Source organism: Acanthochromis polyacanthus, chromosome 15, assembly GCF_021347895.1.
Source record: "Acanthochromis polyacanthus isolate Apoly-LR-REF ecotype Palm Island chromosome 15, KAUST_Apoly_ChrSc, whole genome shotgun sequence".
Lineage (NCBI taxonomy): Eukaryota > Metazoa > Chordata > Actinopteri > Pomacentridae > Acanthochromis > Acanthochromis polyacanthus.
The window spans coordinates 34073901-34098176 of NC_067127.1; the positions used below are offsets into that span (position 1 = coordinate 34073901).

The following is a 24276-nucleotide window of genomic DNA, read 5'->3' on the forward strand; positions in this document are numbered from 1 at the left end:
CATCTCCAAAATGTGTCAGCTTTGTTTCATTGTGTGAGCCATCATATGCAGAATAGTTTGTTCAATTGTCAAAATTGGTTTTGAATATAATACCATAAAATTCATATGTATATATTTTTTTAAATACTTGGCAGTAAATGACAGTCAGGTGAAAGCAGAACTTGACTAACGAAGGAGGAGTATCCCATATCTCACTTGACCAATCAAACAGTTTGATTAGTTCTCTGACAGGTGATGTCTATGATTGTGATTACTATACATACATACACACATATATATATATATATATATATATATAGATCTTGGCCAGGACCTATATCATTTGCTGTGTGAACATGGAGGTTCCAGGCCAAGCAAATGTTCAAGGACAACTTCCTGCTCAAGCAAGAGGAGGAAGAAGAAGAAGAAGAAGAAGAAGGGGAGGAGGTGTGAGAATGTGGGGTGGTGGTATTGGAGGAAGAGGCCGAGGGGCAAGAAGGTACCATGCTGTCCCAGACGAAATACGGGCCACACTCATAGACCATGTGGTCAACCACAACCTTACAATGGCAGAAGCTGGTCGTCGAGTTCAGCCTAATGTGCCTCGATCCACAGTCTCCTCCATCATTCAAACATTTCGGAGGGAAAACCGGTATGTATGAAAACGCACAATTGAATGTAGTGTGTAGGCCTACAGTACAGTAAAATCCAACCTCAATATGACGTGAATTTAGACCAACACAATTCGATGCTAACTATATTGTATATGTATATAACATGCACACATGTTTATATTCGTGTATGAAGAAATTATCCTTGGTGTCTTTGTCTAGGATTGGACAACAACCTTTCAGGGGTGGCAGAGGACAGCTGCTGAGTCAACAGCAGGAACAACATATTTGCAATTTCGTCATTACAAATAATGCTATTACCCTCAGACAAATTCGAGATGCAGTTATTGAAGACAACACAATTTTTCACAATGTCAATACAATAAGCCTATCCACAATAGACAGAGTTCTAAAAAAAAAATCAAATGACAATGAAGCAAGTCTACCGAGTGCCATTTGAAAGAAACTCTGAGAGAGTAAAGGAACTGCGCCACCAATATGTACATGTAAGTCAGTTATTGTCGATTTAGAACTTGTGTAGAATATAGAACAATCCTATAGAAAATAATATTACTGATCTGTCTTTTTATTTTATCTGTTTCAGACAATTATGGCACTCGAAGGGAATGAAACGCCTCACATTCTGGTTTTTGTGGACAAGGCTGGCTTCAACTTGGCCAAGGGTCGCAGGCGTGGTCGCAATGTCATTGAGCAGCCGGCCACAGTGGATGTCCCAGGCCAGCGAGGCAGCAATTTAACAATGTGCGCTGCCATATCGAGAATGGTGTGGCCACTCACATCCCGAGCCCAGGCCCATACAATACTCAAAAGCTTCTGACTTTTTTGGATCAACTTTATACTTATCTAATCCCAGAAAACGAGAGGAAAGATGAAGGACCTCACCTACCACGCTATGTGATTGTGTGGGACAATGTGAATTTTCATCGTAGCCCTCTCATTAGGACCTGGTTTACTACCCATCCAAGGATGCTCATGGTATTTCTACCACCATACTCTACTTTCCTCAATCCGATTGAGGAGTTTTTTTCTGCTTGGAGACGGAGAGTGTATGAACACCGAGCTCAAGACCAGAGGACCCTGCTCCAGGCAATGGATGCTGCGTGTGAGGACATCACAGGAGATCACTGTAGAGGATGGTTGAGACATTCTCGCCATTTTTTCCCGCGCTGCATTGCAAGAGAAACTATTCGCTGTGACGTGGATGAAAATCTGTGGCCAAACAGAGAGCAGCACATTGATGATGAAGAGGAGGAGGGTGACCAGGAGAGGGAGGATGACCGTGACCAGTAAAAGAATTATAGTAATTGGCAGGCCCGGACTGGCAATCGGGAGAGGCGGGACTTTTCCTGGTGGCCTGCCTCCTTATTGGCCTGTCTGGACAGGCCAGCCACGGACTGGCAAGCCAGTGAAAAAAAGTTGATCGGCTTTTTGGCAGACAGGCCAGAGACAGCAGCGCTAGAAGCCTGACAGAGTACACGCCCACCCTCCTGTCACTCACACAAAGCAAGTGCTCTGAGCTCTAAATCAGAAGGATAGGGATTGGTCAAAGTGACATTTTTTTAGAAGAAACGTGCCATGAGTGGTTAGTTGCTTTATGGCCCGAGAATGGGGAAGCACGCACTGCAGAGCAGTGATATAAGAGTGAGGCCAGAGAGTGGAAGGAGAGAAGATTATGGAGCACCCTACTGTATGGAGCTGTCATTATGGTTGTGTTTAACAGACTTACTGTCTGTTTAGTAGTGTTGTAATTGCTATAACATAACTGTAAAAGGCATATTTTTAGAAGGAAGAAAACAACAAAATTTTGGTGCATTATCCCACGTGACACAACCCTTGCGGTGGCGGAAGTGGCCTGACTGATTGGAAATCTCCCGGCCTGAATTTCTTTCCCAGTCCGGCCCTGGTAATTGGGAAACTTTATTTACTCTGGGCAATGATTTCTTTTGTTTGTTTGCTGTACATGTAGAATAACTGATTTAGTTATATACTGATAAATATAGAAGAACCTTTTGTTTGAATAAAAATTGAGCTTGTGTCAAAACTTTGGAACCTGCTCTTACTGAAAAATACCTTTTTTTTTTTTTTTGCAGTTTTACACATATATCTTCTGTAATAGCTAGACCTCTGCTACAGTGACAAAACAGCTAAGCATTTTTGACTTACAGTGCTCACACAAGGCCAAAGGGACAACACATTTTGGGGGCACTGACTCATTATATGACAAGGAAATTTAGTTTTGACATATGGCTAAACTGTTTTGTCAGAGATATGCGTTTGTGCAGCTTATCCATGGTGTTATGCTGAGCATTCCAGGTTTATTCTGGCAAAAGTTCAAAGTGACTGCAAATGAGACAAAGCAATTGAGAAGGATCTTTGCAACTTTGGTGGCACTGACATTTCACATGAGAAAAAGACTAGTTTTGAAACGTGTGAACAGTTTTGGGAAAGATATGTGCTTTTGCTATTTATCTGAAAAGTGCGAAACTGTAGGTCTGTTTGGCCAAATGATCTTTTAGTTTTGAGAATGTCATCTCGGTTTCAAGAAATGAGCCAAACCAATGGAGAAAAACTGTAATGAAGGCTGCATAAGATATATTTTTGGGATTTCAGTGAACGTTTGGTGTGACGGCCCCCGTGTGTCCGTCTATTAGGTTAACTAAAGACCTCTGTTCTCTTTAAGGTGCTGGGATTGGCCAGGTGTAATCATTGAGATGTGGAGCACCTGGGCCCGCTGCTCCACCTCAGCTATATATACTTGCTTCCTGTGATCTGTCTTGGCTCTGGGCTCTCTCTGCTCCTGGTTCCAGTCACCTGAGCCAAATGCACCATTTATTTAGCTTCTTTTGTTAGTGCACCTTTCAACACCTTGCATCACATAATTTCCACACAGCCACATACACACTATTGATATTACAGACTAGACACACTTCATGCTTACAGTTATCCTTTGTTTATTTTTCTTTAATTTGTAATAAACTGCTTGATTAGTTTGAAAAAGCACTCCTCTTGTCCTTTTGTCATGGCCTTGGAGCTGGGTTATGACATTGGCCATCAAATAGGAGAAGCCAGGCCTGACCTCAGCCTCTCACTGACTTTTAATTTGTTTCCTGAAGTCGCTACAGTACACATTCTGAGCCTACACATTGGAGCTTAGCATGTGCTCTGTGGCCCATGTCCTGTAATCTGTTCAGACACAAATTCTGGGCTGCACATGGACACGTGTGGAGGGTTCCCACCAAACTCTCATGGATTTAGAGAGACGGCTGAATTTACTTCTTAATGAATATAAAAAGCACAGCACTAGCCTTAACCTGAAATAAAGACTTTGTTCATATCAGCAATTTTGAAATTTCACATCAATAGCATTACAAGATAACTATTGTTTGGCAGAATAAATAATTTGACAAAATATTTCTTGTGTAAAACAATGTTAGCCCTCCTTGATCTTTCAGGAACCTTTGGGGGAGCTTGCTATAGGTCTTCCTGCCTGTAAAGGTTTCTGGCACAAATATTGTCAGAAAGGAGCGCATGGTTAAGTCTATGGGCAGACAGACAGTATGATAACAGTTATGTGAATCAGCATTAGCTTTCGATAGAAAATCAGAGTCAGAACTAGAATAATGCTGCTGAGGACTTCAGACAATTTGATTCAATTTCATTTATATTTTACAATTCAAATTGTTTCAAGATCCTTTACAGAACCCATATGCCAAGCTGCCAAAGGTTTGACAACTTGAGTTACTACTGAACATGGCTCTCTCTGCTCAGATGACTGAATCTTTGTATTCAGTTTTCATAGTTAGGTTCGCTGTTTTGTCTTTATTTGGACTTTTCTGGAACTATATTGTACTCTTTCTGTGTTGTGGGGCAGCAGTTATTATAAACAAATTGACCTTTAATGTGCATATGAAACTTAACTGAAGTGGAGTGACTGACTGTAATACATGAATACAGTGAAATGAAGAACTAAAACCCAACGACAGAAATATTGTCCATAATGTTCTGGCTGAAATATGCTGGTATTTCTGATTGTACAGACCTTCCTAAATGTCTGAAAATCATGTTAGTGTTTGCCCTTAGAACCATTCTGGATGCATCTGTTTATTCATGGATTCAGTTATTGTACATTCTTGACAGATGACATACTAAAAAGGAAAGAGGGTCCATTGAAATTGTAGTGCCTGCAAAAGTATTTGACCACTACAGAAATCTTCTATTTTTGCATATTTATCACACTTAAATGTTTCAGATCGTCAAACTAATTTTAATTTTAAGACAAAGGTAATCCAAGAAAACACTAAATTAAGTTTTTAGATGATTTTATTTAGTGAAGGAAAAATGCTGCCCAAGCCACCATGCTCTATGTGAAAAAGTAATTGCCCCCTTAGCTACCGATCTACCAGATGATCAAATTCATTCAGCAGTTGGATTCAATTTTACCATCCACACCCATGTATGACTACTGCCAGGACCGTTGAATCTAATCATCACTAAATAGAACCTCCCTGGTATTGTGAAGTAGCTAACGGGTCTCAAAAAGCAGCACATGATGCCTTCTAAAAGGACTCGAGGGCAGATGCGAAACAAAATCATTGGCCTTTATCAGTCTGGAGGGTTACAAAGACATTACTGAGGCTCTGAGACTTCAGAGAACCAAAGTGAGAGACATTATCCACAAATGGAGAAACATGGAACAGTGGTGAACCTTCCCAGGAGTGGATCAACGACCAACATTTCTCCAAAAGCGCATCCACATCAAATCCTGGAGTTACAAAAGAACTCAGATGAACATAAAAAGAACTGCAGACCTCACCGGCCTCAGATAAGGTCTGTCTACATAATTTCACAATAAGGAAGACACTGAGAGAAAAGAGAGCCATGAGAGAGTTGCAAACCACTATCGACAAAAGAGAACATGAAAGTTTGTCTGGCATTAGTTAAAATATCTAGATGAGTTCTTAGACTTTTGGAATAACATCCTGTTGACTGAAGAGTCAAAGGTGGAACTTTTTTGGAAGACATGGATCCGTTACATCTGGTTGCTTCTACAAGAAGAACATCACACCAACAGTGAAACGTGGTGGTAGTGTGAACGTCTGAGGACCTGGACGACTTGTCAGAATTGATGGAGACATGAAATCTGCTCTCTATCAGAAAATCCTCCTGGAGAATATCCACCATCAGTTCATGACCTAAAGCTCAACACTAACGGTTCTGCAGAATGACAATGACCCAAAGCACATAAACAAGTCCACCTCTGAGCGGCTCAATTAGAATAAAATGAAGGTTTTGGAGTGGCCAAGTCCAAGTCCAAACTTGAATCCAAGTGAGATGCTGTGACAACACCTTAAAAGGGCAGCAGTTCATGCTGGAAAACCATCTAATGTGGTCAAATTACAACTATTCTGCAAAGAAGAGTGGACCAGGATTCCTCCATGGTGATGTAAAAGACTGGTCATAAACTGGAACAAACATTGAATGCAGTTGTTGTTGTCAAGGGATCAACCAGTTGTTAGGTTTGATGGACAGTTACTTTTTCACAAAGGTGACATAGGTTTTAAAAAATTCTTCAAGAAACTACAATTTGAAAATGGCATTTTGAGTTTTGCAAGTTATCTCTGCCTACATTCAATAAATATCAATATGAGTTTGATGATCTGGAACAAGCAAGTGTGAGAAATATGCAAAAATAAAAGAATTTCTGTAGGTAGGCAGATACTTTTATACGGCATTGTACATGCATCAACCCCAGACTTTTGTGCTATTCTATCAATGACTGCATCTGACAATGTTTGGACATTTAATGCCTTCAAGTAGGAGGGCTATAATTCTGGAGAATGCCGGTAATGAGTTTACATTAACCATATATCCAAAAATCTAATTTTTTCACCTTTATTTTGTATTTAGAGTCGGCTTCTCTTGGCCATTGGCATGTATGAGAAAAGCGCAGATACAGGGTGACCCAAAAATTTGGAAACAAATGAAAAGTCTATAATCCAAATAATATAATGTTACTTCAATAAATCAGTACTAAAGATATATTCAGAAGAGTAACAGATTAGTGTAAAACAAACATATTTTGACATGTTCATGTTTGTTTCTTATACAAAGACGTGAACGTTTCCACCAACTGGTTACACTGGTATCTTCTGGAATGTACCTTCATTCATGCCTATGAAGGTTCCTCAAACTGGCCAGTAAATATTGCCTCATAATACTTTTGGCTGTTTAAAAAAATTAAAACTGTTAGACAATACCTTTACCATTAAGAGTTTTGAAATCTGACACTGATGGCCTGCATTTTGAAGTTATGCTCCAGCATATCTGGACCTTATGGTTCTATTAATTTTCTTCCGAGTTATTGCACTCAGCAAATACTATGCTTTTAAGTTATTTTATTATGCTATAACAAAAATGGGTAAAGTAAGAGTGAATTCATGCACCCCCAACTCAAATAGACACTACAGTTAAACTTTGTTTCCAAGTTTTTGGGTCACCCTGTATGTGCATTTTCACCTAAGCAGCACACAGAGTGTATCATCAAAATCATATTGGCCATTGTGTGGTCAAACTGAATGCACCCAGTCAATTATTCATTTGACTGATGAACTTAATTAAGATTTAAACAATAATGAGTTACTATATAATCACTCACAAAACCAATAATTCTCCATGTATGTCATTGTTGTATGTCACAAGTGGCTGTGCCATCCATCCATCCATCCATCCATCCATCTGTACACCGTTTAATCCTCATTAGGTGCTGGAGTCTATCCCATCTGACTTGGGGTGAAGGCAGACACTCTGGACAGGTCGCCAGTCTGTCACAGGGCTACATATACAGACAAACAAACACACTCATATTCACACCTACGGGCAATTTAGAGTAATCATTTAACCTCAGCATGTTTTTGGACTGTGGGAGGAAGCCGGAGTACCCAGAGAAAACCCACGCGTGCACAAGAAGAACATGCAAACTCCATGCAGAAAGATCCTGGGAAGGTCAAAGTATGAACTGGGGAACTTCCAGCTGCAAGGTGACAGTGCTAACCAGCAAGCTACTGTGCACCCAAGAGGAAAAGTGATTGATTAAAATCTGTATTTAAGTACTAGTGCATATATCTCTGCAAGAATTTAACCTTTAATAAGCAGCAGTGTGACGTGACGGCGGAGATAGATGAACATGGAAAGAGCTGATCTTAATGAAGCCCCTGTTTAACCAGCATTTTCTAAACATTTTGTCAATACCATAGACAAGCTACTATATTTTTGTATCCAGGCAGACCACACAGCATCCTACTAGCTTTGCAGCATGACAGACATTGATGGACAAAAATAAGTAGCAAGAAGGAGGCTATTCTGCTGCATGTTGAAAACAGAAAACTTAGTATTTTGGATAGACTGAATGCCCAAGGTGGACCATTCACAGCAGCTGCACAGGTTGGTGAGTAGCTGCAAAGTAGATGACCTAAAGACAAAGACCAAGAGAATGAGAGATGAAGTGGTTTATGCCAGAGATACCTCAGCATCACGACACAGAACAAGCCATGTCTTCAGGATGTTCAACACTGAAGGACGAAAACGGAAGATGCTCACAACAATTTGGTGACAACCTTGAAGTTCTATTAGGCAGGACCAAGGAGAGGTCTACAGTGACACTGAGAGACTCTTGCTTGGCTTTGGAGCAACTCCCATTACATTAGGTCTTGGCTGAATGAGCACAGCTTTTTGTGTGCCACACATACAAGGATGCATGTTGAACATTCTCTGGAAAAATAATGATTTTGAGCATAATTATGGTACTCCATAAAATGCCAGGAGACACAAGAAGCAAAATCACACAGAATAATTAACGGAGGATATCTTGTTGTTCTACAATAAAGATTGATTTAAACTCATCACCAGATGTTTTTCTTCCCAAAAGGAATTTATATCCTCCCCCTACTTTAAGGATAGAATGTGCTGGCCATTCTCAATACAGGACAGCCTCCTTGGAATCACAGCTATCCTGGACAACTGGACACCACACAGATTACATCCACTGACAGTGCTTAGTGCACAGGGGGAAAACAGTGTAGTGAGGTGAAGAGTACATGAGCAACAGTTTCAGGTACTAACAGTCAGGTGAGTATGCTTAAAAATAACACCATTAATAGTTTCAAACCTAAGTAACATATTTCAGTGTCAGTATTTGTTGTGACACCAGTGAACAAGTTCTGTTTCAGTGGCTCAGGGACAGCAGAACCGTTAGTTTCTGCTCTGTTCACTTAAACACCACTTTTTCACAGTGAAAGGTTGTTCAGTATTTTCTTTAAGTTGTCACCATTTTTCTGTGGATTCATTCTGTGTCAGTATGTCTTCATGTAGTTTAGACTGACCAAAGCACACACCTCCCTCATGGTATTGGGTTACAGATCACTTAAAATGCCAAAAACATCTACATGTAGCTGTGTAGACTGTGTAGCACGTCAGACTTGCATGCAGAAGATTCACATTTGTATCGGACCTGCATCTGACATTCAGCTTTTGTTTGACAATGGAAAGAAAATGCTGGTTCACTTTAATATTGTGCAATCTAAGACCTTAAAATGTGCTGAACTAGAATGATGATGGACCATCTAGCTGATGACATAACACATTGCTTTACTGTGAAATACAACAAGAACGTCTATGCTCACCTTCCAGTTCTTCAGGTGATGCTGGGTAGCCGACGTCTCCTGCCTCCACCACAATTTTCCATCTGAAACAAACAGTAATTCCAGAATTTAACAGCACTCCTTATTCAGTGGTCTAAGTAATAGTTCTTTTCAAATGTCTTGTGGATTATTTTCACGAGGTGCGAGGGTTTCGTTCATGTTTAGAACAAGGTTCATTTACTTTTCTGTCATGATGCCCTCTGGTGAAAATCAAGTTCTTTATCTTAATTTCCATGTCCACATGGTGTTTTTTTATACTGGAAGACATACGACAAGAAAAATAGTCAATGCCATGGTCAAGCTGTTCGACCTTCATACTGCAGTGTACCAACAGTCTCAAAAACAAACCTGAAGAACTGCTCCTGTCAGCTTTCAGAGTTAAGCTTTTTAATTCAGTCATTCTAATTGGTTTCCAGTTTTCAAACATGTAGTGTAGTGTAGAGTAGGGGTGAGTGGACAGAGAGGTTTCACACGTCTGTACATTTTCAGGCGAACAGCAGTGAAGAGTTACATCTAAGACTTTTTAAGTCAGGTTTAAGGCAGGAAGAGTCTCTGAACACGTAACGCTGAAACACAGAGAGGGACAGAGCCATGGGCCATCTGTTCACTCAGACTGACACACTTCACTCATTTTGTATAATTCCATCTGCGTTTAGAAGGAACATTGTACTATGACCCATCTGACACTATTAGTAAATGTTATTGAGAAAACTTCACACCCAAACACCTGAGTCTTTATACTGCAGCTGTGAAAACTTTCCAAACTAACACAATCCTGTTCTAATATTTAAAGAAACAAATGGATGGCAGTTCATTCTGGTTCACATTCAGATCATTAAATTGGCTAGTTAAAACTTGAGCAGGCAATTTATCAGATTCTGAACTTGTCCACTGTGGATCTGGTGTTTTCACTCAAACTTGCAATCTGTCTCATCTATTACAGTCTTTTGTCTTGACAGAAAATGCCTTTTTGTTTTTTGTTTTTTTTTATTGTTTCCCATCTAGTGTTGCTGGCTGCCGCTGCAGCATACTGAGGACACCGATCTACTGCCACTTTGCTCTTTTCTGGAGTTATAAGTTTTCTGCAGTTTTCTCCTGTTGTGTTAACATACTGCAGTAAATTCTATGTGGAGCCTCTGAGCAGGGACAGACAGAGGCCAAGCAATTTATCCAGTTTTGGATTTATTGGCTATTCAGGGATCTGTTGATGTGTGATTTGTGAACGGGTCTGTGGAGCAGGTCTGTGAGTTGCAAGTCAGAACTTTTTCAGCCTTGTTTTGTCTACATCCTGTGATGCGGTTATAGGGACATTATTGACTTTTTAAATAAGCCAACATTTTATCCTCCTTCAAACTGTGAAAGTAAACCATAAACACTGCAGCTAATAACAACATGTGCACATTCTTTATACAGTTTTCAGTAACAAGAATACACAATCTTTGAACTGCTACAAAATCAGTGTGAACATTTTGTGATTGGCCAGAACTACTGGTTGTATGTTCCCACTACTCCTTCATCCTCAAAGTCCCCTTCCCTTTTATTTTCCCAGCCTGCACTTAGACAACACACAGAATGGACAGCTAGCAGACCATGGACCATGAAAATATCGTCATCATCATCATCATCATCATCATCATCATCATTGAAAGCTATTGAAACAATGAACAAAGCAGGCTACTTCCCTAAAATGATCTCTGATCAAATCTGCTATGTTGATTATAATTTTACACTTTATAGGTGGTTAAAATGAGACACATATGTAGGTTTCCATGCTGTAAATGCATCCTTCTAAATGACACACATCCATTACACATCCACCAGGATGTAAAAATAGCAACACAAATGGACACAAATGTAAAACTTGTTATCCCGTGCTTTTCATGTGTGTGCGTCTTACAACTTCATGTTTCTAAAAATAGCTGAGACAGACTCTGTGCCTACTTTAGTATCATGTGGAAGGAGACCAGGCTGCAGGAGAGGATCCAGATCAGATTACACAACACTGACTGTGTGTGTAACTGATAGCTAGCAGTGACTAATGCCAAACCTGCAGGCAGCTACTCCAGAGTAGAATAGATCACATCAAATATACACAGACAGGTGGAGTGCAGCATAAATTGGCAAATTATTCTTGGACTTTAGCCAAAACCTGCCAAGCCTACAGAGACATGTAGCTGGTTGGAGGCACTGTAGATGGCAGTGAGATGCAGGCAGATGAGGCTATGACAGGAAATTTTGTCTCTGAGTATTGTCATTCAAAGGAAGTAACACTTTTAACTTTCAGTGTGGTTGGACAACACACTGGTGTATTTCAGATATCCATCCATCTATTATCTATACACTGCTTAATCCTCATTAGGGTCGTGGAGTGCTGGTGTCTATCCCAGCTGGCTTGGGGTGAAGGTGGGGGACACCCTGGACAGGTCATAGTCTATCGCAGGACTACAGACAGAGACAAACAATGCTCACATTCACACCTACAGACAATTTAGAATCACCAATTAACCTCAGCATGTTTTTGGACTGTGGGAGGAAGCTGGAGAACCCAGAGAAAACCCACACATGCACAGGGAGAACATGCAGACCCCATGCAGAAAGATCCCAGGCCCAGTCAAGGACACAAACCAGGGATCTTCTTGCTGCAAGGCAACAGTTATAGCCACTGTGCAGCCATTTGAGATATTTGATCTACACACGTGGACAAAATTGTTGGTACCCCTCAGTTAAAGAAGGAAAAACCCACAATTCTCACTGAAATCACTTGAAACTCACAAAAGTAACAATAAATAAAAATTTATTGAAAATTAAATAATCAAAAACAGCCATCACTTTTGAATTGTTGATTAACATAATTATTTAAAAAAACAAACTAATGAAACAGGCCTGGACAAAAATGATGGTACCTCTATAAAAGATTGAAAACTATTTGACCAGAGTGACATGATTAACTCAGGTGTGTCATTTAATTGACATCACAGGTGTTTCCAAACTCATAATCAGTCAGTCTGCCTATTTAAAGGGAGACAAGTAGTCACCCTGCTGTTTGGTGAAAAGGTGTGTACCACACTGAACATGGACAACAGAAAGCGAAGGAGAGAATTGTCCCAGGACATCCGAAAAAAAAAATGATAGACAAACATCTTAAAGGTAAAGGCTATAAGACCATCTCTAAACAGCTTGAAGTTCCTGTGACAACAGTGGCTCATATTATTCAGAAGTTCAAGACCCACGGGACAGTAGCCAACCTCCCTGGACGTGGCCGCAAGAGGAAAATTGATGACAAATTGAAGAGACGGATCGTTGGAATTGTATCCAAAGAGCCCAGAGCAACCTCCAAAGAAATTAAAGGTGAACTCCAAGGCCAAGGTACATCAGTGTCAGATCGCACCATTCCTCGTTGTTTGAGCCAAAGTGGACTTCATGGGAGACGACCAAGGAGGACACCACTGCTGAAAAAAACTCATAAAAAAGCCAGACTGGAATTTGCAAAAATGCATGTTGACAAGCCACAAAGTTTCTGGGAGAATGTCCTTTGGACAGATGAGACCAAACTGGAGCTTTTTGGTAAGGCACATCAACTCTATGTTCATAGACTCAAAAACCAAGCATACGAAGAAAAGAACACTGTCCCTACGGTGAAACATGGAGGAGGCTCAGTAATGTTTTGGGGCTGCTTTGCTGCATCTGGCACAGGGTGTCTTGAAAGTGTGCAAGGTACGATGAAATCTGAAGACTATCAAGGCATTCTGGAGAGAAATGTGCTGCCTAGTGTCAGAAAGCTTGGTCTCAGTCGCAGGTCATGGGTCTTCCAACAGGACAACGATCCAAAACACACAGCCAAAAACACCCAAGAATGGCTGAGAGAAAAGCGTTGGACTATTCTAAAGTGGCCTTCTTTGAGCCCAGATCTGAATCCCATTGAACATATGTGGAAAGAGCTGAAACATGCCATTTGGAGAAGACACCCATCAAACCTGAGACAACTGGAGCTGTTTGCTCATGAGGAGTGGGCCAAAATACCTGTTGACAGCTGCAGAACGCTCATTGACAAATACAGAAATCATTTAATTGCAGTGATTGCCTCAAAAGGTTGTGCAACAAAATATTAAGTTATGGGTACCATCATTTTTGTCCAGCCCTATTTCATTAGTTTGTTTTTTAAAATAATTATGTTAATCAACAATTCAAAAGTGATGGCTGATTTTGATTATTTAATTTTCAATAAATTTTTATTTATTGTTACTTTTGTGAGTTTCAAGTGATTTCAGTGAGAATTGTGGGTTTTTCCTTCTTTAACTGAGGGGTACCAACAATTTTGTCCACGTGTGTAAATTAAATAAATGCAATAAATTATTGAATAGGGTTTAGAGTAGTACATCATTCTGCTCTTCTCTGTTGGGATCAAATGGAACAGGCAAAAAAATAAATAAGAGTGACTGATGAAGCTACCGACTTGACAGTCAGGTCTGAACTCCCAACAAGCCAGACGGGTGGTGTGTTGATTCAGTTCTCTCTACAGAGACAGGTGAACCAGCACACCTTGTTGAAGCTTTTGACACATGTCCAAAAGACATCTCATATAAAGTGAGCTTTGATAAATAAAGTGAAGGCTGTCTGTTTTCCCAGTGTGACTGCAGAACAGACACTGATGGGACTCAGCATCAGGCATGTTGCAGGAGCTTATTTTTTTCTTACTGTTCACTCAAGACTTCATTATTTTTATTATTATAATCATTATTTCAGCAGAGGCTGAGTTATGATCAGAAAAATTCATGTACCAGAGTTAATATGTCAGGAACAGCCACAGTAATATAACAGCTGTAGTACACGGTCCTGACACTGACACTGTAAACTTGTATGTGATCCAGGCTACATGAGTCACTGAGGAGGATGTCACTGTCTAGGCAGTCTGGATGAGGTTAGCTCCGTTTACAAAAATGCTTTTAGCCATCATTCCCACATCTCAGTGTTCATAGAACTCAACGGACTCCATATTTCACAAGTATTCACATTACCTTTCCACATGATTTAGCAAAGTACACAAGCAGAGAACCACACCACTGCATGCTTTCACATTTCAAAGAAAAGAAGTGATTCACACAGTCTGCAACAGTGCAGCTCCAACATGACAAATGGTCATAAATGACACCCCCATGTTGGTTCAAAGCTCACTCATGGAAAGCCGATGAGAGGCATCTTCATATTCAACTCAGAAGTTTATTGCTTAGGTTTGTAAAATACAAAACTGAGAAATGTAAGATAGCCTAATGTGGAAAAACAGAGGAAGGTGCATGATCTTCCAGTAAAACAAACACCATTTCTTAAGCAGACAAAATTATCACAATCTTATAGACTATTTGAGATACGACACAAGTTCAACAATCAATCAAGTTTATTTGTATAGCCCTTTACAAAAGCCCAAAGAGTGACCAAAGTGCCTCACAGTATAAAACAAAAAAATAACTTAAAAACACAACAGTAACTTAAAGCAGGACAAACAATCACACTAGCATTCACACCTACGAGCAAATTTAGAATAATCAATCAGCCTCAGCATACTTTCGGACTGTGGGAGGAAACCCACACATGCACAGGGAGAACATACAAACTCCATGCAGAAAGACCCCGGAAGGTTTGACGCAAACCAGGTACCTTCTAGCTGCAAGGCGAGAAGTGCTAACCACCACGCTGTGCAGCCCAAAAAATGTACAATAAGACAATAAAATAAACAGCAATAAAAGAGCACTAAAATATACATCTAAAAGTAATAAAATGTCACAGTGCTGCTGGGTACTGAAAGCCATTTCAAACAGGAAGGTTTTGAGCTTTGATTTAAAAAGACCTAGGTCAGTGAAGGTGCGCATGTCGGGAGGAGCTCGTTCCAGAGCCTGAGTGCAGCTACAATGTTTATATTTAGAGCTGGGTACTTCAAGCAGCCGCTGATTGGATGACCTCAGAGCTCTTTTTTGGTCCCGCAAAGTTAAAACCTCAGATAAAGTACAGTGCAAGAAAGTCACAGAGACTGAAAAAGTGAATGCAGGGCCACCAATAGGAACCGAGCACCAGTATGGAGATGAAATGTGGCCTCAGGACAAGCAGTGACAGTGATACCCTCTACTGGCACAGTTCTGAACCACAACATTTCCTACAGCAGAGTCATGTAGGCCTACCAGTACCAGTCTGAGTCGAAGTCAAATCTCAGAGCCACGAATACTGTGTGTCTCACAGTATGTCTGTACAGGAGGCATTTCAGCTGTGTTCAGACTCATGTGTGTCTCACTGAACAAACTTCTTTGTCAGGTTTTTCACTTGAGCTCTATATGTCTCTTAAACTGCACAGATGCTGGTAACCCTCACATAAAAACAAAGCTGCACCTTTCAGAGTGTCCTTTTATTGTGGGCAGTCTAAGACACACCTGTGCACTAATCATGGTGTCTAATCAGCATCTTGATATGGCACACCTGTGAGGTGGGATGGATTATCTCAGCAAAGGAGAAGTGCTCACTATCACAGATTTAGACAGATTTGTGAACAATATTTGAGAGACATGGTGATATTGTGTATGTGGAAAAAGTTTTAGATCTTTCAGTTCATCTCATAAAAAATGGGAGCAAAAACAAAAGTGTTGCGTTTATATTTTTGTTGAGTTTGTATTTATATATCACACCATGGTTGTGATGGTGTAGTTTTCGTAGTCAAATACCTATTCAGTACCAGAGCTCTCTTACTGATCAAACATGTTAATTTACAAGCATCTCTGGAGCTCAGGCACAGAACACCTTCCTGCTGCAGCCTGAAATAAAACTATGTGATCGCAGTGCCATACATGGATGTAAACGTGCAGTCAACTTGAGTTTTAGAAGTTATAATTTATGATCAGAGATAGAGAAACAAACTGAATACACTTCCTTTATGATTAGTTTTTTCAGAGTTACGCAGCCTGACACATGCTGAGGGTTGCTGTGTTTTGTCTGAGTCACACAGAGTTCAGAGAATAAGACGGCCTTATGACTGAGTGAAACATTAGGTCTGTCTGCTCTCCATTCTCCATGAATTATTGCTGTCCTTAAGCGGTGATAATAATATTCCAAAATCATTTGTGAAAACAGACTGACCTACAGTATAGAAGCACGTACCACATCGCCAGCATGTTGATTAAACTTATTGCAAACTGACTCATTAACAGGTGTTGTCAGTCCATACAGAGACATTTTTATAATAAACTAATTTGTTTCGTCAAGCTGCCTCTTCATTTAAGACATGAATTTAACAGACCAGACCATAGGCTCACATCACAACATCAGGCAGAAGGGAATCATTCTTTTGAAATACTGAAGTTCAATATGTAAAAATAGCAGAATAGAGTTTGTTTCTTTGTACATTGCTGGAATAAATGTGACTTTTTCACATGCAAGAACAGATGCACATATCGACAAAAGTGTTTTGTACTTGTTAACATGTCCATTTGGTGTGTTTTATGTGCTAGAATACACACCATGAGTAAAATAAGCAGTCAGCATCATGGCTGAGTATTTCCACCTTAAAACTACACTGATGACAGTTTGAAAAAAACAGACTCAGATTTTCAGGTTTCATTAGGACCAACATGCAGGGTAGGACTTTCTGTATCATTCTTCTTCTTACCAACAAGCTTCTGGCAATTTTATCACAAAACTGTGTACAGCAGAATCATAGATGAGTGCAGTGAGAGAGAAAGGCGAAGACTTCATAGACAGTTCAGTTTAGGCTTTCTGAAGGAAGCAACGGCATAGAGTTAGATCTAAACCATTGTGAGGCTGGAAGGGACCACTTTCATGGAAAATAAAATATTTAACACTGATGCACAAAAAGGAAATTTTAAAAGGTTAATAAATGACCAAAGAGAGACTTTAAATGCACATAAAATAGCATTAATTAGTATGCTGATTTCTGTTACACGTGTTTCTGATTGACCCCCAGAAGTTGACAAGTCAAAGACGCATCAGTCGACTGAGGTTGTAAAAGGTGACCGTGTCTCAGAAGGAGTCCAAAGTATTGTGACATTTCAAACTTTTGAGGGATGACACTTACTGTGGTCTAGAACTGAATATCAAACATGGCAAACCTACTTGAAACAGGCTATCTCATGTCAGTTTCATTGTGGGCAATGCTGTGGATTTATTAAGAAGCTGAAAGTGAAATAAACCAAATAAGGCTAAAGGAGCTCAATTTACACAGAAATACTTGTGCATGTGTACTATCTCATTATTCTAACAAATCCAGATGATAAGCCAATATATGTCAGTAATTCAGACAGGCTGCAATTCAAATCTTGTATTATATGCATCTGGTTTTGGTGATTTTTAAATGCTCAAAAACATGTCTACAAGACTCAGGTGCACCAGACTGTTAATGTGTTTAAAACCATTACTGAAACTGATGCCAGGGATTTCTCCTGTTGCTAGAAAAGAGGAAAAGTTAGGACAATCTTCTTTTTTTTTAAACTTACGCTACCCTTCAAAAGTTTAGAGTCACACAGAACTTTTATTCATGTGCTAACATAATTGCAAAAGGGTTTTCTAATCATCAATTAGCCTTTCAACACCATTAGCTAACACAATGTAGCATTAGAACACAGGAGTGATGGTTGCTGGAAATGTTCCTCTGTACCTCTATGGAGATATTCCATTAAAAATCAGCCGTTTCCAGATAGAATAGTCATTTACCACATTAACCACGTGTAGACTGCATTTCTGATTCATTAAATGTCATCTTCATTGAAAAATACTGCTTTTCTTTCACAAATTAGGACATTTCTAAGAGACCCTGAACTCATGAAGTCCGTATTTCTGAATTGCCTTAATGAATCTGCTTGTGTAGTTAACGTTCTCTAAATGGAAACAAATCAAAGAAATTCAGTAAATATAGTTCACATAAAGTCAAATCTCAAGACACAAAACAGGTGAAGAGGGAAGTTTAGAAATGTCAATTCTAAACACAAAGCAGTCATTTTGCTAAGGAGGCGCAGGGCAGAGTTTTCTTCCTTCAGGTGATAGATGATCGGTGTCTACATGCTGCTGTATGTTTTTATGTCCACCAAACTTGAACTTGAGCTGACCATTAGCACAGTTTGCAACAAAGCAGGGAACTGTCATTGTGCCAGCCTTAAGTCTTACTCATCCACTCTGCATCACTGCCCTGGTTTATGAATGAGGGGTGGGGTCTGGAAACACCAGGGTTTCTCTCTTACTGGCTGCTGCTTGTATTTATGTTTTTCCACATTTAGAACCAATTTCCCATAAAACCTGTTGATCTGACACCTACCTCTACAGGAGGAAAGTGATTTCCACATCTGTCTTTGTAACACATCTGTTTTATTTGCATCTGCTTTGGAGGAACAGCGCCCTTCTGTGGCTCTTCCTCCATGTTATCAGTAAATACTGATGACTTTTCTGGCTAACCATTCAGGGTTGTAGCTTAGCGAGTTCGGTCAATCTGACAGTCAGTGTAGCTCACAACTGGCGGATTTAATAAAACCATCTACAGGCTGTGTTGCTGTGAGAGGTCAGGCTGGTGCACATTTACTCTGCAGGCCGTTTGGTTATTCTGTCATCAGGGAAAAGTAAATATGAGGAGGAAATGTACAGAAATAATAAAACAATGCTCAGTAATGTAAATAAGCCAACATAAGCTAAGTAACATCAAACACATGCCTCAGTCATCCCCATCTGCATAAAAAAAATGATTTTTTTATCGTTGCAAAGTTCTACAGTGACTGACTCAGACTTATTGCACTAGAAGATGCCCATGTATTCTGTGTTTTCAATGAACATGAGGCTGCATTGAAAAACTCTAAACTACACTACAAGCTGAGCCACCACATCCAGCATCACCGGCTTATTGACGCATGACTGAAGTTTAGTTATTAGTTTGTCCATCCGACAGTTCTCAGTTCAAAATTAATTGGCACTTTAGATCCACTAACTTATAAGAAATCTTTCTCTTTACCTGCCCCAATTTGTTCCCCAGCTAGTCACTAACCTGGCGTTTGATGACAGAGAGCCAGTGTAAAGTCATAGGTGAGCTGGTGTGCTCGAGCTGTAACGAGCAGCAATGGCATTCAGAGAGAGGCAGGTCATTTCTTGAGCTAGACATTCTAAAGGAAGCAACAGTGCAGAATTACATCAAGTAACTTTAAGGAAGGAAGAGAATAACTTTATGGGGGAAAAAAGTTCTACTTAAGGAACTTGGACACCCACAAATTAGATTTTATGAGTTTAATAAATGACCAGAGAGGGACTTTAAAGGGATATAAATGATAAAGAAAAAGTTAGTTTTACTGTGGAAAATGTAATTATCAAAGGAAGTAGAACTGGAATTGAGAGCACAAACTAGGACAATAGGTACAGATTTGCAGTGTATAAAAACAGTAAGCTGAAAGAGATGACATAGCTCAGAGAGATGCAGAGCAGAGCCAGACATTAAAGTCTTATATTCAAGCAAAAATGTAAAATATTTAACAATGGCCTGCTAGTCTGCTTGTCCCTTTTGTAACCTATGTGCTCCTGTTCAAATAAAAGCTTTAGTGAAAGCATCTGAAGTCATAAATTCCTCCCACATGTAATATTCTTGGCAAATAGCTTCTGGTTCTGCAAGCGGTACACAGAGCTGTTAAATATTGCCTTAACACATTACAGAGATGTACTTAAAATAGACACTTGGACAGGAAAGCAAGTTACTGCTAAGCTGCAGCTCAGTCCAACAAATCATTGGCTGTAATGTCGTCCCAGAGTGATCATCAACTTCAGTTTAATCTGAATCTGTGTTCTCGACATGAGCTGTTATCCACATTCTCTTACAGCGTGTAAGAATGTAGCTAATGAGAAGCAGACAAAGCTGAAATTACAGAACAGAAAAGGTTAAAAAGCATGTTGTTCTCCACTTCGCTAATGCTGCAAGATGCAGAACAGCAAAAAGCAAAATAAAAAAGTCCAGTGGAGATATTTTCTAGACTAACATGTGGCATCACCTAACACCGATCTTAGTTTTACTAAATTCAAAATCACAGCATTTTTTTTAAAATGCAAAAAGCCTTTAATATAGTGATTACCATAGTGGTAATCATCATAGTGAAATCACAACATTTCTATCAGTTTGTGGTGATAATGCATTTAACAATTTTTTATCCATGAAACTAGTACAGTTGTAGCTCTATGGGACAATAATGTTTTAGGAGCATTCCTACTGTAAATCCTTTGACAAGACCGAGCATATTTAGCAACAATCTGGAGGAATAAATATTTACTGTATTTTATACAACTGTATTTTTGCATCTGCTGTCTTATTGTTTCTTTCAGGTTGTACCCCAGAATAGAATCCTTCAAAACAAAACCATGTCCAAGTTTCAGATGTGATACCGAGCTGCAGCATATTTACTGAATGGAAGGAGCTTGATTCCAGCTCTCAGGTCCTCAGTTGCTTCTTCCAAATAATGTACAAAGAAGTCAAACCTTTAGAGCCTTTAGAGCGACTCTAGCAGCTAGACACATCTGAGTTATGGATCATGAAGCTGCATCTCTACAAATCAGCACATACAATGCATGTGTTTTATTTGTTCTTACAGCTTATCCAGTGAAAACAAAGTTACAGTTTTGCTCATATAAGACTAATTCCTGGGTAGGTTCCCTGTAGGTCAGCCAAGGAAAAATGTGGTTTGCCAATGAAATCACAATGTGAGATTTATTTCTGTTTCAGTCATTTCATTTTTGGGCTTGTCTAAATATATATATATATATATATATATATATATATATATATATATATTCCGGTGTTTTGATTATTCTCTGTTAAGACGTGCAGTTTGTCAGGCTGTATCACACTGACAAACTGACCCTTTTGGCACATGGCACAGATGTCTCCATACTGTGATCAGTGGCTCTGACGGTCTTTAGGAACTTTGACACTGATCTCAGGTCAGTCCGGCTGTCTCAGTGGTTCATTCCTCGTCTTACCTTTGCCGAGTTTGCTCGTCCTCCCGGTCATGGACGTGAATGTCACAAACAAAGTACAGGCGTCCCTGTTCTGTGGTAATCCACACCGGCTCGGAGCCTGTCTGCGGGGTCCTGCGGTGCTGTCCGGGTTACTCTGTGTGCCATAGTGGCGCAGTCCGTAGCGCGGTGCTGCTCATGGCTGGACGCACGGAGATGTGAGCGCAGCGCTGCTGTGCGGCGGATCCTGCTGACAGGAGCTGCTGTCCCGCTGCAGGACAGACAGGTGGGCCGTGAAGTTCCGCGTACCGATGTGTGCGTGTCACTCCTCCATCACATGATCCCTCCGTGTTGCATTAAAATCCCCAGAGTGTTGACTACATCTTTACATAACGTAGAACACAGGAACGCTCCACAGCGCCGATTCCCATGGGATGGAACTCTGACTTTTCCTGCTCTTTTCTAAACAAACGCAGTATTTGCCCCTTAGATTCAAAGGTAGGAGAAGCATCAGCCTCTTCAATATGAAGGAGTTCATTAATACAGCTGATACTTACTGTAGTTACGTCAGCTTGCATAAATTCTTTGGGTTGATACGTTTGTGTTTGAAAGAGTCTTTTTAAACACGTTTTTATCCCAAATACAGTCAGTAATCAGTGTCATGACACCTTTGTCAGGACAGGTGCATTTAATCACTGTTTAAGATAATTACAACCTTTACAACTAGCACACATTAAAATGTGCATGAAAAACACGAAATGGAAAACAAAGCAATTTGTGTTTTTTGTGTCTAAAGCTACACAACCCTTTACCATAACATAGTCAGTTGTCAGACATGTGACCAAGACAGACAAATGATGCCACCATTTGCTGATGGTGGCATCAGATCGCAAAATCCAGTTAAAAGCTTAATTGGTTCCTTGTAAAGTCAATTCAATTCAGGTCACTTCAAATAGTCGGGTGAAGACTTTGCAATATTGTTATTTCAGAGAAACAGCCAACAAATAGAAATGATACAACTGCATGGATTAGTTTTTCAACATAACTTTGGGACATGATGGCAGGTGAAAGAAGGTCGTCCTGGAGACTTGTTTAATGTGTGAGGTGAAGGGTATATTCTGATCAAAAATAAGTCCAAGGTTTTCTACTGTAGGACTGGGGGCTAAGGCAATGCCATGTAGAGTATCTGTCGGGTTAGATAGTGTGTCTCTGAGGTGTTTGGGGCCAAATACAGTAACCTTAGTTTTGTCTGAATTTAGAAAAATAGAATCACAGATCATCTCAGCCTTTTAGCCCTCAAGACATACTCAGAGTTTGACTTTGACTGATGAGTTTTTGTCAGTCTTCTCTTTTTACAACTAATCTGTCTCTGTGGTATGTATCTATCATCTATCCAAAGCCATTCATTTTGCAATATATTATGTATAATCTGTAGGACGGACACACATGATATAAATAAAGTGTTGTATTTCTGTATCACAACAACGTCCTCAACTGCAGTTATCAATTCACTCATTATGTACACATATATGTGCACGTTTAATGTCTGTATTCATGTATGCAAAGACCACAAGTGCAAATTCGCTGCATACCCAAGCACGTGGAAACATGTACTTCATAGTTCCTTTCACTTAAGTACAGTGTGCATTGCACTACATTGCACTGTTATCTGCTGCACAAATAAAACAATATTTTGCAGTGTGATGTGATGCAAAAGCCTTCATTCTTGCATATCCAACCGATCAATCAGTGCACCACCTTGTGGAGATATTTAAAGAGAGTGCTGAAGTAGAACATAGTAGATTGTTGAGAAAAAACAAAATAATAAATGAACAATGGTTTTTTTAGTCCAGATCATCAAGTCATTTATCAACTTTTCATACCATCAGCTCTGAGTAGATGAATAGATGGATAAATAGGCCAAATTAGAGTTTGTGGGGAAAAAAGACGTGTGAAGAGATAAATGAGGTTAAAGAGTCCTAAATACTGTAATGGTTCTTTTAAATGCTTGTCCCCTCAGACAACGAACTTTTATGTAGAGCGCTGTAAAAGAGTCAGCAGGTTTCAGGAACACACATCATACCACTACTGGTGTGCAATCCTCAATCCTTTGTGACTTATCAAGATTGGCTGGGACTCAAGGAAAACTCCACTCCAGCCTTTTAAACCCCTGTCCTGATTGTTGCTTTCCAGTCAGGAACACCCACCCACCCCTGCTCCCTCCCCTCTACACAGCATCTCCAGCAGCCCTCAAGCCAGAAACACAAGATTAAAACCCTCTGAAGACGGCAGCTCCATTTATGGGCAGCGACGGCTGGCTGATCACTGCTGGAGCCTGACCCCGCCACCCTCCGCCAACCAGGGTCCCCTCTCAGCTTGAAAGGCTGTTTGATGGTGTGAGGGGATGGTGGTGGAGACTGGGCAGGGGCAGCAGGGCAGGAGACAGCAGCTCACAGAGGCACTGAGGAGTGACCTGGGATGCACCTCTTCAGGCACACATTTATTCATGTCTAACCTCTGCTGCATCCGCTCCACAAGAAGAAGCTCCTCCTGCTGCTAACTAAGTCAAAGATACTTGTGAAACTTGTGAACAACAACAAAAAAACTTCTCAAAACCCTTCTGGACACCTCTGAAGTTTTGAACCTCTGCCTCAGTGGAATTATCATCACCATCTGCTTAGAGCACCAGGATTAATCCAGGATCCTTTATCATGGACTAACACTTCTCTCCCAACAGCTCTATATAGTTTATTGCCTCCATTTCATTGCGCTCGACATCACACTAATTGGTCTGTAGCATGTGTCATGACAAAAGCAGTGCTAAACATTGACCAATTTTCTTCATTCAGGATTTCGTGTTCACATCCACAAACACATAATCCCAATGCATAAAATTGGATAACTGGGATACTAGTGTGCACTCACAAAATCTGTGCCACTGTGAACAGCAGAGTGAGTTACTTCAGTCAGCTAGCATGCAGATACAGTGTAGCACGTGTAAG

The 24276-nt window shown here is 40.1% G+C and overlaps 1 protein-coding gene across 1 annotated transcript in view; it reads right to left on the reverse strand.

Moving 5' to 3' along the window:
* The window catches only part of LOC127537522 (neurturin), a 33046-nt gene extending 11290 nt beyond the window's left edge, over window positions 1-21756 (reverse strand). Inside the window, exons 1-2 of the mRNA XM_051959951.1 lie at window positions 21299-21756; window positions 9290-9351 (exon numbers count right to left, since the gene is read on the reverse strand). Of these exons, the coding sequence (XP_051815911.1) occupies window positions 9290-9351; window positions 21299-21329 (93 nt within the window). The 5' untranslated portion in view covers window positions 21330-21756. The remainder of the gene's footprint in view (window positions 1-9289; window positions 9352-21298) is intronic.
* Window positions 21757-24276: the final 2520 nt, after the last annotated feature.